The sequence below is a fragment of the Echiichthys vipera genome (assembly GCF_963691815.1).
Source record: "Echiichthys vipera genome assembly, chromosome: 23".
Lineage (NCBI taxonomy): Eukaryota > Metazoa > Chordata > Actinopteri > Perciformes > Trachinidae > Echiichthys > Echiichthys vipera.
In genome coordinates this window covers 6980768-7002919 of record NC_139848.1, presented here as the reverse complement: position 1 = coordinate 7002919, position 22152 = coordinate 6980768, and the positions used below count along the sequence as shown (strand labels likewise).

At 44.1% G+C, this 22152-nt stretch overlaps 2 protein-coding genes across 4 annotated transcripts in view; one reads left to right on the top strand and one right to left on the bottom strand.

Moving 5' to 3' along the window:
• Positions 1-589: 589 nt before the first annotated feature.
• tubgcp3 (tubulin gamma complex component 3) lies at positions 590-12408 on the bottom strand. The gene is made up of 23 exons (XM_083938236.1): positions 12250-12408; positions 11162-11269; positions 10581-10648; positions 10329-10406; positions 10020-10228; positions 9225-9388; positions 8891-9003; positions 7926-8051; positions 7761-7829; positions 7538-7670; positions 7132-7298; positions 6199-6309; positions 5985-6093; positions 4767-4956; positions 4549-4684; positions 4402-4470; positions 4175-4310; positions 3991-4079; positions 3552-3683; positions 3311-3451; positions 3076-3192; positions 2839-2933; positions 590-2645 (listed from the first exon to the last, which is right to left on the bottom strand). The coding sequence occupies exons 1-23, from the start codon at positions 12323-12325 to the stop codon at positions 2579-2581; spliced, it is 2703 nt and encodes a 900-aa protein (XP_083794362.1). The 5' UTR covers positions 12326-12408; the 3' UTR covers positions 590-2578.
• Positions 12409-15591: 3183 nt separating this feature from the next.
• Positions 15592-22152, top strand: part of atp11a (ATPase phospholipid transporting 11A) — a 43566-nt gene continuing 37005 nt past the window's right edge. For all 3 annotated transcript variants that reach the window (XM_083937942.1, XM_083937943.1, XM_083937944.1), the window contains exon 1: positions 15592-15866. In XM_083937942.1, coding sequence (XP_083794068.1) covers positions 15822-15866 — 45 coding nt within the window. In that variant the 5' untranslated portion in view covers positions 15592-15821. The remainder of the gene's footprint in view (positions 15867-22152) is intronic.

Below are 22152 nucleotides of genomic sequence, written 5' to 3'. Positions count from 1 at the left end.
AAAGCTTGTCCCTGTCGGGGTTGTGGGGAGGCTTGAGCCGATCCCAGCTGACATCGGGAGTGAGGCGGGGTCCACCCTGGACAGGACGCCAGTCTATCACAGGGCACATAGAGACAAACAGTGACAGACAACCATTCACACCTACGGGTGATTTAGAGTCATCAATGAACCGAACACCTGCACGTCTTTGGACTGTGGGAGGAAACCGGAGAACCCGGAGAAAACCCACGCAGACACGGGGAGAACATGCAAACTCCACACAGAAGGGCCCCAGCCGGGATTTGAACCAGGAACCATCTTGCTGATGCTGACCACCACACCACCCATAAATCTGAATATTGTAAATAAAATAATTGAATGTTCAGCAGAGATTCGTCTGGAAAGTTTACCTCATGAGTATCAAACAGCCTCTCTGATGTTGTCTCTGCAGCAAAGACTGTATAAAAAAGGTCTGCAGGTGGCAGCAGGTCCAAGCTGATCCCTACCAACCAGCACTGATGGCAGGAGAAAGTCAAACACACTCTCAAACACTGACTGATATAAAAAAAACTCATTTTATTAAAGAAGAAACAGGATGGTTTGTTTCCCTATATTCTATACATTATGTGCTATACAACAGAGGACACACAGTGCAGGAGCGCTGACTCAGGTTCAGTTTGGTGCTTCACTTCTTTCCCAATTTAATTTTTGTTACATGTGAAGGAATCTATTGTCAGAGAGGACTTAACTCCCGCAGGGACCATATGTTTGCTTCATTGACAATAACACTAAAAGACTCAAATCACACCTTTATGGATCCTTATGAATCAATCTGTGCAGCGACTCCAGGGCTGATGTTGGAGGACATCTGCTGCTGAACTCAGTCGTTTACCAGAAGTTTGACCAAAGTGTGAAAAGCTAAGAATTGAGATTTTGACGCAGGTTTATCCTCAGAGTTTTGGGCCTGTAAATCTACAATACAACATCAAAAATGCACGTGATGCCTGTAAAAGTGTTTCTTTTGCTTTTAGGAAGAAGTCCTCCCTGACCCAGGATCAGAGCTCCTACAAGGTGAGATCAGTTCTCACAGCTGTTCACATGGAAATGATTGTACAACTTGATGATTCAAATGCTACTTGACTTTTCAATCTCAGCAAAGCATTCGACTGTGCCCTACAAAGGAAATCCAGCAATTAGACATGCCCAATTAAAATGACGAGTGAACAATTCGGGCATCTGATGAACAGCAACAGTGCCATTTTACCAAACCAGTTCCACCTGCACACTCAGCATCTTCACCTCACTCATTAGCACTACAATAACGACACTCTTGAGTTCTTCTTTATGTCAGAATAAACTTGTTTCTTAGAAAATAAACCAGCCGAGGTAACATTTATAATAGCCTTTAAATATGGACTTTCATTTAGAATATTTACATCTTTTAAAAGAAAAACCTAGACATTTATAGTTCCTGTTGTTTACGCGCTGAGAAGAGTGAGGTTGTTGAGGTTGTTGAGGTTGTGACACGATCCATCTCTCGTACAGACATAAAAGCACAAGCTGTAACCTAAGCAGGGAAGCCACACTTAAATATTAATAACATCCTTTAATCGGTCGGTTTTCAGTCGAGGTGAAGCCAAATGCTTTTGTTTACGACGCCAAATCCATTCAAATCAACAACTAACTTCAGATATTAAGTAAAGGGGGAACCAAAGACGTCAAGAAAGGGGCTTTCTGTCTGTATGAGCCAGGTTTGTCTTCATGTCAACGGAAGCAGAGTTGTATCTGTGTGTGTGTGTGTGTGTGTGTGTGTGTGATTCAAAACCCTCAGCTGCTCTGACACACTCCAAAAGAACTAGGGTTAGACCGATATACTGGTGTTTCCACCTTAACGAGAACATATCTTATGGAATGATTGTACTCTAACTGCTCAGATTGAATCGTTTTAATAGCTGCTACAAATACAAAAATGAAAAAATATTAATATCAGACCCATATTGGTTGAACCCTAGTGAGAGGATGCAAAGCCGCAGGTGTTACCGTGTGAAGATGCATATATATATATACACATACATACATGTTTGCATAAACTCTATGTACATACATTACGTGTGTTGGGAGTAGATTTGGCAACCACGCTGAGAGGAAAAGGGTTCGTCGTTCCTCATTGATAAGGCATGCCATGTGCGGTGGCCACGTGCGACTCGGGGAGCTCCGTCTGACAGCTGCTTCCATTTACCTCTTCACGCTAGATGGGGCGTTTTTCCCAAATTGACCTCATGTTTTTGCAGAATTTCTGTCTCTTCGCGGTGTTTTCTCTGCGCGCCGCGACAACCTCTGAACGTTTGATTTGCTGGATTTTTATTCCTTTGAGACCCCGACGCGGTCACTGAAGCTGTCTGCTGCGACGTCATCACTTGGCGGCCGCTGCTCCTGCGACACCAGAACGCTCAGAACAGCGCTGGGTCGCTCCTTCCAAGGCATGACATCATCTCGACATGAAGCGCTTTACAAGTCTGCTGGCCGGCCCGTCTCTGTGATGTCATACCCCGTGCTCCGATGCTTGGAAGCCGTGCTTGTCGCCGCCGTCGTCGTCGTGTCAGATATTCGACAGTCGTCGCCCCCGGGCAGCGCCTAGTGAGGCTCGCAGCCTCGGCTCTCTGGCCCTGTAGACGAATTCAAATTGTTATTTTAACCAAATTAAACTATTAGTCTGGGTCAAAACGACTTCTTCCTGACATACAGAATAAAATGTGTACAGTTTGTCTTTGGGGAAACACAAACACGACATACGAGATTATTTCTGCGTCCTGCAGGAAGTTCTTTTTTTGTGCTTCCTGTGAGTTTTGAAAGACAAACCTGTAGTGCTCATTAAAGTCCAGTCTGAAGCTGAGGAAACGCAGACTCTCATCCGTGCTGGTCATCAGCAACACCAGGAACTGCTGGACGATGCTCTGAAGGGAGGAGAGCGCGGCGTGGCAGGACAGAGGAAACAAGAAGTAGATGTAAAAAAAAAAAAAGGGACAAACAGCTGATTGTATTTAATGATGTGCCAAATGACTGAGAGTTGCTCCTGCGGGGGGCTCAGTCTGGTACCTGGTAGAAGTGGGTGAGGATGCGTAGCTGGGCTCGCATCTTTGGTATGGTTTCCTGGAACTCCTGAATCCTCTTTTTCTCCTCTGCTTCCTGTTCGGCCGTCACTCCCCACTCCCCCTGAATCAGCAGACAGGACCGTATCACTCATGTAAATACTACCATGTTCCCACCACCCTGCTCCTTTTCTCTCTGTATTTATCTCATCTGCAGCCCAGAAACGGCCTCCCCTTCTTACCTCCTCCTCTCTCTGTTGCTTCCTCTCCTCAAAGTGCAGTCGGAGGGTGAGTTCCTCCAGCGCCGAGCGGTAGAGGGAGTCCTGGGCGCTCTGAAACTCGATGATCTGGTCAAATATTGCCCTCAGCTGGTTCAACAGAGACTGGATGGACACGTAGAAAGGAGTTCAAGGAAGTGTGTGGAAAAGGGGAGGCAGAAATCTCACATTTTATTGTGTGTGTGTGTGTGTGTGTGTGTGTTACCCTGCTGTTGTTGTCCAGCAGGCATCTTGAGATGACGCTGTCGAGGAAGACGTCGTGGGCGGCGATGATGTGGTCGAGGTCCTGAGCCTGCTGAACCTTGTTCCACAGCTCGTCCCAGGAGCACTCCAGCACCTACACACACCAGAAGGTATATGGGATTGACATTGACCCTTTTTATTGAAAATCCGATACAGTCACTATGGTCCACCTCTGCCTCCCTGTCGTATAATTATTTATCACATACCTGAGCAGAGAAAGAACTGCTAACACATCTTAAACAACCTCTTTAGTCTGACTTCAAGGATACTGTTGATCCTGTAAATCAGAGTCATGCAGCGCTGCGTTTAACAGACGCAGCAGATCGCCTCCTGCTGTAATTACTACTTTTGTACTGATGCTTTACAGCCTGTTATAGTAACGACACCGCTAATGGTCTGACCTCGAAGGTGATGTAGTACTGCATTTGGTGGATGAAGTGGACCATCTCCGAGGCCAGGATGTGACATTGATGCAGCACGCCGGACAACTCTGGAGGGTAAAAGGCACAACGGCAGGTAAAAAAAAGAACAAAGCACATCCATAAAAAGAGATGTACGTGTGCTCCTGTGTGCGTGTTTATGTACCGGGCATGGTTTTGAGCAGCTTGGCATTGCACATCTGTCCCTTCCAGATGTCAGTCAGTGTGTACTCCATCCTCTTGGCCCTCCACAGGAAATTAAACACGCGCAGGTAGTGGCCCATACACTCCCTTGTAAACACCTGAAACACACACACATGCACACAGATATATAAATACACAATATCAGCAGAAAGACTTTGACCATATGTTAAACTGTATTGAAAGAGATACCGTAGCAATGGGTCCATCAACGTGGTAGTCCAGACTGAAAACATCCCAGCCTGTATCACCAGGAGACACCTGGAGGGGACAAGAGAACAGATGTCAAAAGATGTGCTGAAGTCAGAGCTGAACCTCTCACACACCCACACACGTTACCTCCAGCAGGCGTACATCCAGCCTCTTGAGGATCTCTGCGTTGTCATACTGGGCGTTTGTGGCTCTGACTGCCGTCTCTAAGATACCAGTCAGGTTGTGCTGATACAAAGTAGTGGCAGGACGCACCAACTCTGGTCTGGGACAAAATAATTAGGAGAAGATGAATATTTTGGCATGCAAAGTAGCAGATCAGGATATATTCAAAGTGTGTTGCTCACTTCAGCAGGTCCATGAGGTGTCTGATGAAGTCTCCCTGGCCCAGCAGCAGGTATCTCCTCATGGCCTGCAGATGCTCTAGCAGCAGGTAGTTGCGGTTGAGAACGTCCAGCAGGTATTTGCTGGTGTCAAAGTAGGCAGCGTCGATCTTCTCTTGAAAGGCCCCCTCCAGGTCTGACAGCAGCTCTGCAGCTACGAGGAGAGGGGGGTGAAAAGGGTAAATATATCTTGAATGGGTACTTTTTTGATTAGGGACAGATTATTAGTTCACCGGAGTCAGGGTTGAGCACTTAAATATCCTCTCTTGGGGCCTCATTAATAAAACTGTGCGTAGAATCCTTCCCAAAACATTGTGTTCGCACAAAACCATGAATGAATTTGAGATTTGTAAAACCGTGTGGCGCACATTTGTACGCAATCTTTCCGGACACACCTGTCGACGTATGCCGTCCTAAAATCTAATTAAACCTGTTATTAAATAAATGTAGACTTGATCATTAATTCAAACTGCGTCTTAACTGTGTGCCAACAGTACAGTCCTATATAAGTACAGCCTATCCACAACCACAGTTAGGCTTTATACAGTGTAAAATACATTTGCTGCCAATTATTTTAAAGTTCATGTATCTGTTTTCTCTGCTGACTGTATGTCATGTTGTTTCCATTGAGTGTCACTGATCCTAGATGGGGAAAACTTTGCAGGAGCTCTACTCACGGGTGATAGATGCGGTAGAAATACGCATGCTTCTCCACCAATAATTTTTCTATAAATACCAACATTTCTGCCTGTCAACACAAGGTCTTTTTTTGCGCAGAAAGCTTTAGAAATGAGGCCCCAGGTCCGACCTGGGAGAGGAGAGCATGACGTCCTTCAGCGCATACAGTAAAAGCTTCAGATCAAACTGGTGGGATAAAGTCCTACAGACTGAATCAATAGAACATGGCTAAGTATACCTCTTCATAGTCGAAAGGAGAGGCAGACAAGGCGTGTGAGCGGTAAGAGCATCGATCACTGCCAGCCTGCGTCAATATAACTGTCAATACGATGAGGATGGAAAAAGGAGGGGCTTCTTATTGGTCGATGATGTTAAGACATCAAAACAATAAAGAGTACCAATGAAGTCATCAACTTTTACATTCTCAGCATATCTTCTTACTGTTATTTGTACTTTGGACGGCTGTTTTCTAAGAGTGTGAGAGAAAAAAACTGAGACTCGTACCATCTTTGGGCGTGTCTGCAGACTTGGACGCTGGTGTGATTTTGCCCGGCGGCGTCCTGTCGTGACAAACCTGATGCAGGAAGTTGATGGATTTACCAATCAGCAGTACCTACGGGGGAAGAGCAAGAGAGAGATAATATGAGGCAACATAAGGCAGACAGTCTTATCCGTGTTTGCATAGCGATGAGCCTGGTTTACGTGTGGGGATGTGTACCTTGCGGGCCTGGTCTATGGTGATGAATGAGGGGATCATTGACTTCCTCAGGGAGTACTTGTCGTGCCACAGACGATCCGTCTTAACGTTGGGATCTGATGCTACAAAGAACTACACAGGGAAAAAAAAATTACATTTTTTACTGTAGAACTGATAACACTGAGCAGAGAAATGTGGATACCAGCACCAGTACCAGTAATAGTTCATTCTGGTACATCAGTGCCAACTACATCAAGTCAAATTCATTATCTGCCTGGTTATTACGACTGATTTCTGATACGTTTCATTGTTTGTATCTTTCAGGAGAAGAAAATGGAGCATAACCCGACCCTTCAACATCTGCTCGCGTGCTTCAGAGCTCTGGTAAACACCACATTCCCTAACATGTGTGACCGCACAGAGACATTTAAAACATGTATGATAAGTAAACTATGAGGCAACTTGGCAACAAATCTAGATTGTATCTGCCGCAACATCTCATATTTACTTCGTAATTATAGGTGTTGTTTATTGCCTGCGTTTTAACAGACCTGTGTGTGTGATCTCCGGGGTCATTTCCCTCCTGAAAGGTGCAACAACTTTGTCTCGGTGTTCTTAAACACAGCACTTAAGACCAGAGTCCAGTGAGGACTAATGGTTAATGCGGGACACATAAATACTGCGTGTGAGGGGGGAAAGGGGCAGAAGGAAGTAAAGGAGAAACATCAATCACAAGGCGCTCCATTACACTCCTCTCATCATTCCCCAGTGAAGTAGCTGTCCTGCCTTCTTTATTCCTCCTCCTCTCAGTAATGTTCCTCTTTGGGGTCAAACATCAGAGCAGAAATTACCAGTAAATTCCTGCTGGATCTCTGGGAAGCAGGATGCATCCCTGTCATTAGGGTTCGGACACCGTATTTAGAGCTTAAAAGGTCAATAACAAAGTGTGCGTACCTCGTGGTAAGTATCTTCTAGCTCTCCGTCATAGATCCACCTGTACAGGAAGTTGAGGATGGGGTGTGACACCAGGCTGAGGATGTGTTGAACCAGCGCTCTCATCTGGGGGTCTCCTGTTTTCCCGTAAGAATGGACGGCGGAGGCCAGCTCCCCTCCTTTCCGACCTGAACACACACACACAAGCTGAATGAAACACACTACACTACAATAAAGGTCCTATATTGTACAGGCACTTAAGCAGAGGGTGAATACAGATATATTCAGACAGACAGTGTCAGTTTTTTGAACATTAAAGCATGTAAACCTCTTAGTATGAAGCTGAAAATGTATGTAATATGGGAGCTTTAAAGTGTGTGTTTGCCCGCCTCTCCAAAACCAAATACAGCACCCACACCCGACCCACCTTGGCAGAAGTCGACGAGGGCAGCCAGCGTTTTGAGCCGGACTTTGGGGTCGTACATCCAAACCAGGAGCCTTCTGAGAGTCAGAGTGCTCTCTGTGCACACAATCACACCCTGCTCATCCTCCACCTGCAACTATAACACACACACACACAATTATAGCAATTGAATTACCCACCATCTGTTCTATTATATGAACATCACCTCTCTGTTTGATCTGTGTACCTGGGAGTGGAGGACAGACAGCAGCCTGTAGTACTCCTTCAGCTCCTGGTGGAGCGCGGCACAGAAGCTCTGGGGGTGGGGGGAAGAAGAGGTCACAGATGGAAAGATGTGCTTCAGCGGAGGATAAGATACAAAAAAAAAAGCATCTGGCAAACGCATACAGACCTGTCCGACGAGCCCGAAGGCCCGGTCCAGGCTCCTGGCGTCGGTGTACTTCCTGACTTTGTTGTGGAGCCAGCCGAGCTCAGCCAATCTGCTGCTGGTGTCTCTCAGGGACTTGCACAGCACCACCTGGTGAGGCACAGCACACATTGCAACACATACATCCACACGGCACTACATCATCTGTTACTGTGTTCAGCTTGAAAGGAGGAAAGACACACTAGACACAGATTATGCAAATTGCCACCACGTATTTTATTTTAAAAGCTCTAAGTCCTGCAATTTACATAATGTACAGAATACCCCCCTCACTTTTCCGACAGAGGAAGATTCATATTAATGATACATTAAGTTGTATCCGTTTATCTGGAAAGCCTTGCAGAGGAAGGTTAAGTGGCCATAGAAGAGTCCAAAATATCTCCATGCTTGACTCATTTATTTCTGGTCTCAGTGGCTCCTTGTCCATCCGGACGGTGACAGCTGTCTGACCACCGGTCTAAGTTTAGCACCACTGAGAGGATACGGGACAGGTAACATCTAAGGCCTTTCGCATCGATAACACGAGAGAAGGGGATGAAAGGGGAATAAAATAAATTGACAGGACAGAGAAAAGAGCAGAGAAAAAAGGGGTCGATGTGGCTCAGAGCCAAAGAGCTTCATATTGATCTGTTGAATCTCACTCGTAAAGTTCAATCAACAACAGCAGCAGCAGCAGATATCATATCAGCTACTGTCTGGATATGAGCTGGCCATCACGTCAACTCCTGCCTTATAAAGGAAACTCTCCAACATGGAGAGAATTTCTGCCCAAAAGAAGATAGAGAGCGGTTTTAATGAAACAGCCGACGTGTCTTCTGCACTGTCGCGGTTGTTCTGGGACCTGTGAGGTTATTCAGGGTCATGTTTGCAACCTGCTGAACCCATTAGTCCATTAAAAGCTTTACAGGTCTGAATGCAGGTTCACGTACCTTGCTGTCTATTTTGTAGCAGTTATCCTGGGCACTCATCTTGATGAACTTGCCATCGATTCCCTGGAAGACGTAGAGGATGTCGCGCACCAGCGCCGCCTCGCTCACCTCCCCTGCACCGCCAGAGGACGAGAGGACGGAGAGTTTACTCTACGTTAGATACACAGTTGATGCAGTCAGTTTGAAAGGAAAGCATTTGAATTACGGTGAAAGTTTAGGCTGTAATACAAAAAGAAAGTTCATACAATTTGCCCTTCTAGTGTGAGGGCCATTTAGATAAAGCACAAGGCATTAAGGATGTCCTGGTCTGGGTTTATACATGTACGTCACTCACCATCTCGGCGAGGACGGACCGCTCTGGAGGAGGGAACTGGAGGTCCGAGGGGCGGTCGAGTGGCGAGCGGGGCCAGAGCGGAGGAAGGGGAACAGCTTACAGGAAGAGCCCAGGCCAGCCGAGAGCCCAGAGACTGACCACCTGCTGCAGACTGAGGGGGTTGACTGAAACACACACACACATTTACCGTTGTTCTGAGGGTCTGAATGATATTTTCCATCTGGATATGATCTACAATTTGCTTTGATTTGAGACAAATGTAGTGCTCCCATAAAAAGTCAATAAAACCTGATGTACATCCATCTACTCACAAGCAACATTAACATATAAATCATCATTCAATGCCGTGAGACCTTTTTATGTTCGGAGGGAGGATTTGCCCTTTCAGGACTAGAAGGTGAGCCTGGACAGCTCAATGGTCACTTGTAACTGAAGGACTCCTGCATTATTAATAAGGATAAATGGAATTAAATGTCCTTCTGATGCCTCGTAAAAATAGATTTATACGAGGTTGGGCTGGTGCTAATTGAGGTTTCCTTTATGTGAGTGGTTTTACAGGATGAGCATCGGAGAAATAACTCTTCTCCCCAGAGCCTCTCAGGTGAAACGGCTTAAACATAGCAGTTCAGGATGACTCAGTTATGAAGACGTAAGCGCATACTCTTCTCCATTCATGTGCCGTATGATTACTTAATAACTGGAAAGGCTACAGGCTAGTTCTGTCATTGGCATTATGTTGACTTGTGTCTTCAACAGGTGTGTTTGTGTTTAGAAGCTCATCTGAAAAATGCTCACCCAGCCAGCAGTGACTGCGGCGTCGCCGTGGGCCCGTTCAGTGTGTAGACTCCCAGACTGGAGATGCCGCTGGTCCCAACACTGGCTGACAGACCAGCGCTTCTCTCCCCGTAGCCCAGGGCCAGGCTCTGGGGCCGTGTGCAGTAGAAGGGGGTGGAGTGGGCGTCCCTGGGGAGGGCCTGGGCGAAGAGTGCGCCATAATTTCCAACCTGGGGAGGAAAGGGACATGATGAAGAGGTGAGGGAATAACATACTTGATTATATTTTTATTATTATCGATTAATACAGAAAGAAACGTGTGTGTCTCACCCTGCTGGAGGGTTTGCGTGGGTCTTCAGAGAGGCTGAGCAGCAAGTAGAGAACAGACCAGCGATGCTTCAGAACACTCTGTCAAACACACCACAGAAACACAACCTCCCATCAGCTAAACATGCAGAAAAATATCCTAAATTAATGGATAAATGTTCGGAACAATACTCCACTGTATGTCCTTGTGAAAGCCTTGACCTAAGTCGAGTAAATATGCTGTAAGTGGGCAGTTGTCCCAACATGAATACCAACCTGCGTCTGAAGTTTTCTATGCAGCTCTGAGAACAGAGCAGCGTCCCCTTCTCTCCGCTGCTTCAGCACTGCAACAGCAGCAGGACAAACATCAGGGAAGAATCCTTTCCACAAAGACTATCTGATATTTGAACTGAAACCGCAGAGTAAGACAGAAAAACAAGGCAGCAAATGCAGGCTGCTCAGCTCGCTCTGACATTTTTTACGGAAACTGCATAACCCTTAAATAAAGACTTTCTGTACAGTAAGTGCTGCACTATTTCTGTTTGATTTTCTGTTTGATTTTCTGGTCGATGTTTTCTCACTAATGCTGCTACCTTGGCTACTATGAAAGTCCACTGGGATTTGCCGTTATGGTGCAATAAAGTATATTTTCGACTGAGTGGCTCCAACATAAAAGGCAAAGCACACATAGTGGAGCTCATATACAAAACCACCTGACAGCAACGTCAATGGCAGGTTTGGCTGGTGTATTGGGGAAGAACTGCCACAGAGACTCAATAGAATAATATAATATACAGTAGGTTAATTATGGTATAGTATGAACATGTGGAAACAATATTTATCCAAAAGGCACTTACATTCTTTCTTGATCTTCTCTGACACCAGGAACTCGTCCCGCTCAATAGTGGGGGCGTAGTTACTGCCAATGACCCGCACTGCATACTGGAACTGGTGGGCAACCTCAGCTGGAGAAATAAAGATCACGAATGACTAAAAGGTAAAGCAAAGCAGCAGCACTGTGGAGTAATGAGGAAACAGCCTTTGCTGCTGTAAACCCACATATCATCAAATTAAATTTTGCCTCAAAAAGTTGTAAATGCACAGTATACTTTATACTTAGATACTGGGACACTGCTGTGAATGGGTTATTGCTTGGAAATGGTTGTGAATTATGGATTTTTAGCTGAAGCTTAAAGGTAAAGCTGAAAATGAATGATCATACTGTTAATTCTCCTCAACCTCTCATCAACATCTCAGCATCTGTTGGGATGCCTGCATGCAGCAGAGGCCTGCAGCAGCTAGCCACACACTAGTGCATCCATTAAGCATGCACACAGTGTTGGGCTGCATGAGAGCTAACTGGCTAAAGTGAACAGCTAATCACTTTCATCAAACCAAAGCAAAGGCACCATGAAGCTGTTCAGCGACATGTGCAGTAACTCTTATCCGGTCAAGCCCACAGGCTGACAGCAGCGGCCGGGGACCTAGCCCCGCTACGTGCCATTGTCCAACACAGCTAAATTGATACCACACTCAATTAATAATCTTACTCGATTTAACGTTTTAACGGGTGCTTGTATAGTCGCAGGGCCTTTTAAGAAATTAGAAATAACACATCTTCAAGTCGGCGTATGTGCAAAAGACCAACCCGCTTAAGTTTCAGTAAATTTGAACCGTTTTCTGCAACTTTCCATCACGAAAACACAGCAGGTTCGGCCGCGCAAGCAGTGTAAAAACCTTTAAATTATAAAACTCCGTCCTGACTGGTGTAAAAATGATGAGCCGAATTCTTCAGAAGGCGTTAAAGATTCAGCCTATGTATTTAAATCATTTATATATAATTGGAAACTCCGTAATGGAAAGAGAAACGTCAAAAGTGCCAGTTTTTTAAATGGGGTTCGCTGTGACAGCTCCAGGGCTAGCATGCTAACGTTAGCGGGTGTACCTTCGCTCTTGCCCGTGATCCGGCAGCAGAGGCTCTGGAGCAGCACGTTGGGTGATTTCTGATCCAGGGTCGCCATACTGTCCCGGCTAATGTTGAGTGTGTTGCCCGCAATGTGAATAAATGGCAGGGAATAGTGTGAACTAGCTCCAGTCTCTCACTACGAACAACGCCATTTTGACAAGTTGAGTCAAGCCGGCACGACGCAGGAAAAAGATGACCTTCAAAGTAAAAGCATTGAGCATGACAAATGAGGGTAATATATCAAGATGAACTGTTAGTACTTTTAGATCTGACTGAGGTATAATTAATGTGAGTAAATGATTATAGCTAAATTATAAGTATCTATAAATCTAATTAATCACTCAGTTTCATGCTATTTTTCTTCTTTCTAAATCTTCTTACTCCCAAGTGAGTAACACGTGTATATTTTTAAATTAAGGCAATTATAAAACATAAGAGCTGTATATTAACCAACATTTTCTTTCAATTTGATTTTATTTACAGTTCCAAATCATAACAAAGGTTATCCCAGGACACTTTACAGAGTAGGTATAAACCACACTCTGTGACTTATTTATGATTTACAGAGACCCAACAATTCCAACGTAGAGTACGGTGGAAACGAAAACCTTCCCTATAACAGACAGGAACGTCAGACAGACCCAGCTCTGTGGAGGACGGACATCCGTCTGCACCGGAGAGAGGAAGAAAAGGAGAGAGAAAGAGAGAAAAGACGGACAGATGGACAGAGAGAGACAAAGACAGACACAAAGACAGAGACAGACACACTTCCAGGAACTATAATAATATCTATAGTAATGTGAATATGACTCATATGTTATGGCAGTTAATACAGCAGAACAGTAGAAACAAGCACAGCTGAGGTGACAGAATATGACAATGATAACAATTATGGAGGTAAATATGATCAATGATGAGAAATGGTAATAACAGCTGTGATACAATGAGATATAATACTGGCTGCAAATGTTATAATTTATTAGACTAATAACAGTTTATATGAGTAATAATGATATTAGCAGCAGCAGGAAGCGGCATGCAGGACCACGGCAGCAGGCACCACCACGATCAGCAGAGACCTACACAGAGGACCACAGCAGCAGGCACCACCACGATCAGCAGAGACCTGCGAGACGACAAAGCACAAACAACTCCAGAGAAGACGTTGAATTAGTAACATGCATTGATGAGACATGAATGATACAGACAGAGAGGAGAGAAGCTCAGAGGAGCAGGACCAGGATTATCCCCCGGCAGACTCGGCCTATAACAGCATCATTAAGCAGAACAAATAATGTTATCTCTAATCAATACTGACAATAGCCACTGGCAACAGGAATAATCATTTGTTAAAATATAGCCTATTAATGCACTTCAGTAGTTCACTACAGTTCAAACTCAGGAATAGTACTTTAATGACTCAGAGTCTGGTTTGTTCTTACACAACTCGTTAAACCTTGAAATAGAGTATACTGTTGATGAAATATAAAATCTGCTTTGTGTGAAAACTAGTGTATGATATCCTGTAAACCATCAGACCATAAGGGTGATTACATCAATTACACATTTGGTCTGTGGCTGCTATTTGGCTTTGCCTACTACTGATCTGGATGAAGTCTCCTTAGCAAGGTTGAAAACGTATTTAAAGATGTATCCAACTCTAATTCATCAAAAATACTATAAAAGTGAAAGTATGACAAACTTAAATGATTAACAAAATACATGGAATTATCAGAAAAATGATTATAATGACAATACACTGAATTTTAAATAGCGTGAGGGATTTTATTTTGAAGGTTGTAACAGGATACGGTCGTTATCAGTGTAGTAACCATGACGATGGTGTTTCAACAGAACCCGCCGAAAAGCGTCTCCAGGAAACGGAGGATGGACAAATGAATGAAAACATCACCCCCGGAAACACAGCTCGGTGAGCTTTAGTTCTGACCTTTCTGCCCTCCCCTGAACCACCAACATCTACAGACCGATGACTTAAAATACACAAATTTAATTACATAGTTAATATACAATGTGTCTGGAATGGAGAACATTATTTAAGCCGTGCTCATTTGCTGTGGTTTATGTTTACTGTCTTTACAATCTTTTTATTTGTTTATTTTTAATAAAAGTAAAAAATTATAGTTCCAAAAAGTTTGTACTTGTCCAGAGTCACGTGGGACAAAGACTCCTAGATGGCACTTTAGCACCCGTTTTGGCTCCTAGAGGACACTTTAGCATGCGTTTTGGCTCCTAGAGGACACTTTAACACACGTTTTGGTTCCATGAGGGCACTTTAGCACACGTTTTGGCTCCCAAAGCCACTTTAGAGCACGTTTTGGCTCCTAGAGTGTACTTTAGAACATGTTTTGGCTCCTAAAGGGCACTTTGGCACACTTTTTGGTTCCTAGAGGACACTTTAACACGTGTTATGGCGCCTAGAGGGCCCTTTAGCACGCCTTTTGGCTCCAAGAGGGCACTCTAGCACATGTTTTGGCTCCAGGAGGGCACTTTAGCACGCGTTTTGGCTCCTAGAGGACACTTTAACACACGTTTTGGTTCCATGAGGGCACTTTAGCACACGTTTTGGCTCCTAGAAGACACTTTAGCACACGTTTTGGCTCCTAAAGCCACTTTAGAGCACGTTTTGGCTCCTAGAGTGCACTTTAGAACATGTTTTGGCCCCTAAAGGGCACTTTGGCACACTTTTTGGCTCCTAGAGGACACTTTCGCACAAGTTTTGGTTCTAAGAGGGCACTTTAGTACCAATTTGGCTCCTAGAGGGCACTTTAGCATGCATTTTTCAATAGTTGGGCCACAAAGAGGTGCCCCTGTGCTCGCCTATGCAAAGACAGATTTGTATGATGTTTTGTTTTATGGTTTCAGCACCATCTGTGTGGATAGCACCACTGGGGTGCCCACATCTGGACTATACACACTCACACACACACACACACACACACACACACACACACACACAAGCACACACACACACAATTGTACGCACTATCCTCTGGGTGCATTTCGCTCACTTTAATCAAAGTAACTGTTAATTGTGTCTTTCGGTGCAGCGAGCAAACGAATCAATACCTGAAATGAACCGGACCGTCCAATCAATTACGCACCAAAAACACTAGAGTGCGCATGCGCTCACCTCCTGTCACAGCCACCACCTGGCTCCTCGTGACGTAGATGAGAGAAAAGCTCCTTTGGCTGCGGAGCGAGACAAGAAGATTACGAGTACAGGCGCAGAGGGGGAGAGGAGGAGACACTGTAGTCCTCAGGAGGAGCAGCCCTCTTGTCTGTGCCTGTGTGAACCCACCCCACTAAAGCCCGCTAAGCCCCCGCTCTAGGTGAGTCCAGGTTTATTGGCAGCAGCTTTACACGGACTGCCTATTTTTTATTTTTTATCCAGGAAGAAGAGAAGGGAGTAAAAGTCATGGACACTGGGGGAGAATTAAAAAGAAGTTAGCACCTTGCAGTAAAAGCCACTTTTCGGGGGGGAGACCGACCCAGACAGAAGAAGAAGTGTCCGGAGAGGACAGAGGAACAGGATGGGGATGGACTTCAGCACTCTGCGGACCCTCATCAGCAGATATGTAAGTTTCTTTTTACCCTCCTCTGTTTCCCGAGATAAATAGAAAAGTGTGCGCTTCTTTTCCTCCTCTCTAATGGTTTCAAATTCCGCCGAAGCAGTCACTCATCCGGATTAAGTTTCACCCGTGAAAGGGAGTGGAAGGGCCGGTTGGTAAACTGTCCGACCTGGCTGCAAAACACCAGCGACTGTGTCATGGGAACTTATTGTTTTGTCTTGGAAGGTGTTTATTTCCACAGAGAAACAAGTTTATTATAGCACATGTGATACACAGGGGGGATAAGTTTAAAAAGGGCATGTAATAGTTAGATAGAGGACACTATAATTAAGATTTAAGTCCATAAGTGCACAGGTAATAAAGCAATAAACCCAGTCCAAATATAATCTATTGATGATTTCTTATTTCTTTATAGAGGATCTTCCATTCCTTCACCTCCAGTGTTCACCTACCTATTTAAATAGTAAACAAAAGTGCTATTTGGTGGCCTGTTTTAGGCTTTTTGATAACCCAGGATGTGCTAAAAGGTCAGATTTATTCAATTTAATGTGGCACCCATCCAATTTCTCTATTGTTATGTGGCATGTCGGGATAATAATTGATGTTGTAGCACATCCTTGTTCACACACGCCCACATTCTCCTTCAGTAAACAAATCAGAATGGCTCTTAAACGCGTGAAAGGTGCAGTCGCCTATCATTATCACCAGCTGTGATGCAGGATTCAGGAGACTAAGCTCCACAGTCAGTCGTGACAGAACATGCCGAGAGATGCAGACTGACACCGATTATGATCCGTCTTAATGTGCCGACAATTTTATGGAAAATCAATGCACTTCTCAAGTAAAGCCACTGGCAGCTTATCTCACATTTTACTTTTAATTTACCTTTTGATGTAGAATCGCTGAACTTGTGTGTGTGTGTGTGTGCTATTCACTCTAATTTATTAAGCTACCAATTCAAAAGGACTACAAACGGAGCAGTCAGTCACATGAATTATGTAATCCAGTTGTTTTCTCCCTGCTGGTCGAATCGATGGGCAGCAGTGGAGCTGCAGCCGCCCTTTATGGCTGTGAGCTGCATTAGGCACCACAGTAATGTGTCTGACAATAATCCAGACAGCAAACCCTGCTCATACGAGAGTCAGCGAGGTTTAAACCCCGGCTCCGTGCTCAGCTGAGGCTTAGACGCAGCCTCCCAACTGTTGCAAACGGCTGATTAGATAAAGTTCCTGCTGTGTGAGGGGGGTAAAATAGAGCCTTGCAGTGAGACGCCTGCATCCTGTGACTGGGAGGATGTGGGATGCTGATGAGGTCTGCTGCTGTAATAGATCTGGATAACTGCTTTAGAAAAATGGGTTAAATTGATTGCACTGCCGCTGTAAAAACCCGGATGCAAAGAGACTGCTGAATGGTTAAGATGAGGGTTAGGAACATTTGTCTGGTCGTCGATACCGGACCTTTATGAAACATCAGTCAGTCCTCCCTCTGACCATGCTCCTAGATGAAACTAATTAGAAGGTCAGTCTTTGATCCAAAGGTTCATATTTCCATTCGCTCCACTCTAAAGAAAGCGCATGTGAAATGTCAGTAATTGCAAGTTTCTTAGAAAAATGCATGACGAGAGTTTGTTTCACGGGTTCAGATGAAACAGCATCACTTCCTTTTATGGGCTGGACATCAGGGCACGTTGAGATTTGTCTTTTTTATCAGTAATCAGATAAAACGGCTCTGATTCACATCCAGGTGATTTCACAACAACTGAACAAGAGAAATAGATACAGAAACTGAAAGAACAGTTCGATTTAAATAACTTATCACTCAGTCTCGGTAAAACAAAGTGTATTATATTTGGAAAAGAAGCCCAAGGAGGGATTCAAGCAGAAACTTCACAATAAACCTTGGAGAAATTGAATTTGTACCTGAAACCACATTTCTTGGAGCGATCGTTGATGACGAGATAAATTGGAAATCACACATAAATTATGTCAAATACAAAATGTCCGAATCCACTGCGGATCTCTATAAAGCCCAAGCTTTCCTCTCTCAACACCCACTAATCACTTTATATTATTCATTAATTGCATCATTTATTGCAAAAATGAGTCAGTGAAAAACCTTTCTGTGAGCCAACCAACCCACGTTTTAGTCGCTTGAACATTTTGAAATTCAGGGACTTGGTTGATTACATCACAATACAAACTATGTACAAAGCACCAAATAAACTACCTCCTCAACAGATCCAAGAATCTGTTTAAAGTGATGAAAACCACGATTATCTGACAAACCAAAGACTGGAACCACCGTAAAACATCATCGTCTTTCTGTTCGAGGGGTTAACAAGTGGAATAATCGTCCAGGAAATATTTAAACATGCTGTACTCAAGTTTATCGTAAGATTACTTGCAAGAAAGCCCAAGAAGAAGAACTTAAAAAGAAACAAACTAAAAGGCCAGAGAGCTCATTTTAAGTAATGTCTTGGGCAAAAATGCTAAATATTCCTTCGTTTGGATTGTTTCCATGGTGGACTTCTTCTTCTTCTGTGTATCATCTTTTATTCCAGGAAACAATCAGCAGTTTAACCGCCAATAAAAACAGGACATCCTTAGATTTTAATAAACAACAGGGTGATGAAAACCTGGGTGAAGTAAACCCAGTACTCTTGTTAGCGATAGCTGAGGCCAGGTTGTACCAACAGCGGTCGTATCATTGCACTTATTCTCCAGATGCTGCCGTCTGTAATGAGGTAAGAAGGCAGGGGCGCGTTACGTAAGCCTACAGCTATCTTTGAAAGTGTAACGCGGAGAGTTGTGGCTGTCGAATGCGTCCAGGCTGAACGAGGACTCAGTGTAATCACAGTGACAAGTGGGAGCGCTGAGACCTACTTGTCCTGTGCTCGCTCACTGTGCTGGCTCGCTCCTCTGCTCTCGTCCTCTCCTCGGGGCCACTTTAAGGCTCTGAAAGTTTTAAAAGTACCAATTATTGTGCTAAATTTAAGCCTCTCTACGGTCTCCCGTGCAATACTCCCGTGCTGAAATAAGTGTTTTTTCTTCCTGTTGCACGTTCACTGCTGTGTCCTGTCTGCTTCACTTACGTCACGGTTCATTTCCTGCTTTTTGTGTTTTGCTCGTCGATCGATCGAAAGAAATCGCTCTTTCCTCAGCTGTTTTTCTTTATTCGGTTATTTTAAATCACTCTATTTCATAAAATATCCTTAGTTTAGCCTCTAACAACTTTCTTGTCTCTTTAATTTTTGCTATTTGATCTTTTTCTTTATTTAAATGTATTGTAATGTCTCGTTTTCTTGTTTTTCTGTGAAGAGATGCTTCCAGATTTGAGTAGATTTACAAGTTCAGTCTCTTTGTTCCACTTTCTGATGGACTCACAGACGGACATCCTTTTTTTAGTATTTTAAACTATGTGTAATGCAGCTGCAGTACTTCTTTATTTATTATAGAGAGGAAGAAACAGTTTCACCACATTGACACATTGATGAGGAGTTTCCTGATGGTCGTCTCGTGTCGTTAACAAAATGTCACGGGTTAAACCAGCTGCAGTTTGTGCCTCTCATGTTTTATCATTACATTCAGTGCTAAACATCATTCATTCAGTCATTCATTCATTCATCTTCAATTGCTTGTCCCTGTCGGGATTGCGGGGGGGCTGGAGCCGAACCCAGCTGACATTGGGTGTGAGGCGGGGTCCACCCTGGACAGGACGCCAGTCTATCACAGGACACATAGAGACGAACAGAGACAGACAACCATTCACACCGACGGGTGATTTAGAGTCATCAATGAACCGAACACCTGCACGTCTTTGGACTGTGGGAGGAAACCGGAGAACCCGGAGAAAACCCATGCAGACACGGGGAGAACATGAATGCACATCAAGCGTATTTAACAACACTTAACGCTGTTCTGGAGACTCATCGAACCGTCAAGAAAAACAAATCTGCCGCTGGTTTAAAGTGAATCTCCTTGCTCGTTTTTGTTTCTTTCATTCAGATGCTGTGGTAAGGGACACTGTAGAGCCAGTGTGTCATCATTGCGCATCAATCCCTGAAAGCGTGACGCAGGGGTCTCAATCACCCTGAGGGGTTTAATTTATAATAATGACCTGCTCACTCTACATTATCCCGATTATTACACAGCTACACACTAAAGAAATAACACAAAATATTGATTTAAAAAGGTTTTAATTGATTTAAAAGTCTATGATCGTAACTGCGTCGCTGGCAGCCGCGTGTTATTCCGACTTAACAAACCGCAGAGTCAGGCATTCAAAGGGCAACAATGCACAATAAACACAAAATATAACCTTTGATTAAATAATTCAATATTTAATCTCAACCTTATATACAAACGTGAATTATTGATGTGGATGCATGCATGATAAACAGTCAGAGCACTAGTGAAACAACAGCAGGTCTGGTGTTAGTGTAGAGGTGAGTTAAAGCAGCCGGGCAGCATTCCTCCGCTCATGACGAATCTGGATTCCTGGACAGGAAGTGCCGCCCCCCTCTCTCCCTCTCTCTCTCTGTCTGGCTTCCTGCCTTCCCATAGTGGATTAAAGGGTTACTGGTGTTCACTATACCCTCACACACTGCAGCTATACTTTCAGAACCAAGCCAATCACTTATCTCCTTCTGTTTGTTTTCCACCTGCTGTATTTTCTCAGTGGTAAATGGTTTCCCAGTCGGTTTCAGGCTGTAGCACAAATAAGCGTTTAGAGTAAGTGATTACTTCATCATGTTGTTGTCTCTGTTACTGTTGCTGGTAAGCAGGCAGGTGGAATTTAGTAGTAACCAGGTGACGCAGAGGGCAGCGGATCACATGAACTCCTCGGCTCTGTTTAGTCGTCAATAATTCACAAGCAGACTGGCTGACGTTAGTGTAGCTTCGTGTGGAGTCAACGCACAGCAGGGCTGCTCGGTGTGGGGTCCAGGGGTGTCCCTGGGGTGCTCGAAGGGGAAGCCATCGGGTGCAGAGCGAAAAGAGGATCGGATAAATATCATTTAAGTCAAATAATGGGAAAAAATGATTCGGAAAGGATCTTTTTCAGGTTGTTTTCTTCCTTTTTTTGTCATATGGTGCATTTTCCGTTGCACCTGCCCCCACATTTCCCACAAGACTGCAGAAAAACAGCCTTCATAATGTAAATTAGAGGTGAAAAATGATTCCCAGAGTCATATCGATTATGACATAAAACTAATAGCTATTCTGATGACCTTTTAAAGGTCCCTATTAATTGTTTTTCATATTGATTTAAGCACAACTGGATCACAAATGACAAACCTCAAATTTGCGTTGTTTCTTTCTAATGATGCTCAAATGACTGTAGGTCTCAACAGTAACAGTAAATGTTGATAAATACAAAAGCATATGCATGGTTGGAGTGTTTGTGTGTATCCAAAGGTATTGAATGTGGTTTCTTTCCAGGACTCAGGTGAGGTAGTCTTTTATTTTGAAGGATATGGATGTTGTTGTGAAGCTGTTGAAACATGCTCGTGTGTGTGCCAACAGTGGCAGGTTTCCTCTCGGCCTCATGCTAATCATTTAACACCAGCCCGTCCATGCTGTCCACAATCCACAGAGTGCACCAGGGTTAACCTCTTTACCTGGAGGATTTACGGGCTCACTAAGCCGCTCTGTGGTGGGATGTTTCACCGCTTGACTGTCTGCTGCTTCCCTTTTCAGGCACATTCAGGGGCCCCTTTTACATGAAGCTGATTTTTATATGTATTTGCGCTAAAGGATGCCCCGATCCAACTGTTACAGACACCTGGGCTGAGCGTATCGGCCAGTACCCGATACCGATCCGATGCTGCTGTTGAATGAATGAACCTTATCGGGCTGTTAAGTGATGACGTTACACCCTTTCAAAATATGATTTCCGGGTCCAAGCCAGTCCAAGCCTCGTATTTCTAAAACGCCGCACTGTTGTTTGAACAGATCTGAGTTTTTAAAAAACCACGTAAAACAATAAAACACATAAAAGGTCATTTAAAAAACACAGTTACAGAGGTAGCTAAGGCATGCAGAATTAAATGAAATACTCAAGTACAAGTTACTCAAAATTGTATTTAATTGACTAAATGTACTTTGTTCCAGTCTATTCCTGACCTTTATTCGGCTTGTGACCCTTTAAAAAAGGAAGTAATTTTGGCCCATTTACACCAGTTGTACATGATTGTGTGTCATATGCAGATCAAAGACAGCGTTTTTTATTTAACTTGTTTCATTGTTATAATAATTAAAGGCCTGAAGACGGGAAATTACCATAGAAACATCTG

Coding starts and splice junctions, on each gene's coding strand:
- tubgcp3 (XM_083938236.1), bottom strand. CDS start 12,325: ATGGCGACCCTGGATCAGAAATCACCCAACGTGCTGCTCCAGAGCCTC. Junction 10,407..10,580: donor ATAGAAAACTTCAGACGCAG/GTTGGTATTCAT, acceptor TGTGTTTGACAG/AGTGTTCTGAAGCATCGCTG. Junction 6,094..6,198: donor CCATAGACCAGGCCCGCAAG/GTACACATCCCC, acceptor CTTCCCCCGTAG/GTACTGCTGATTGGTAAATC.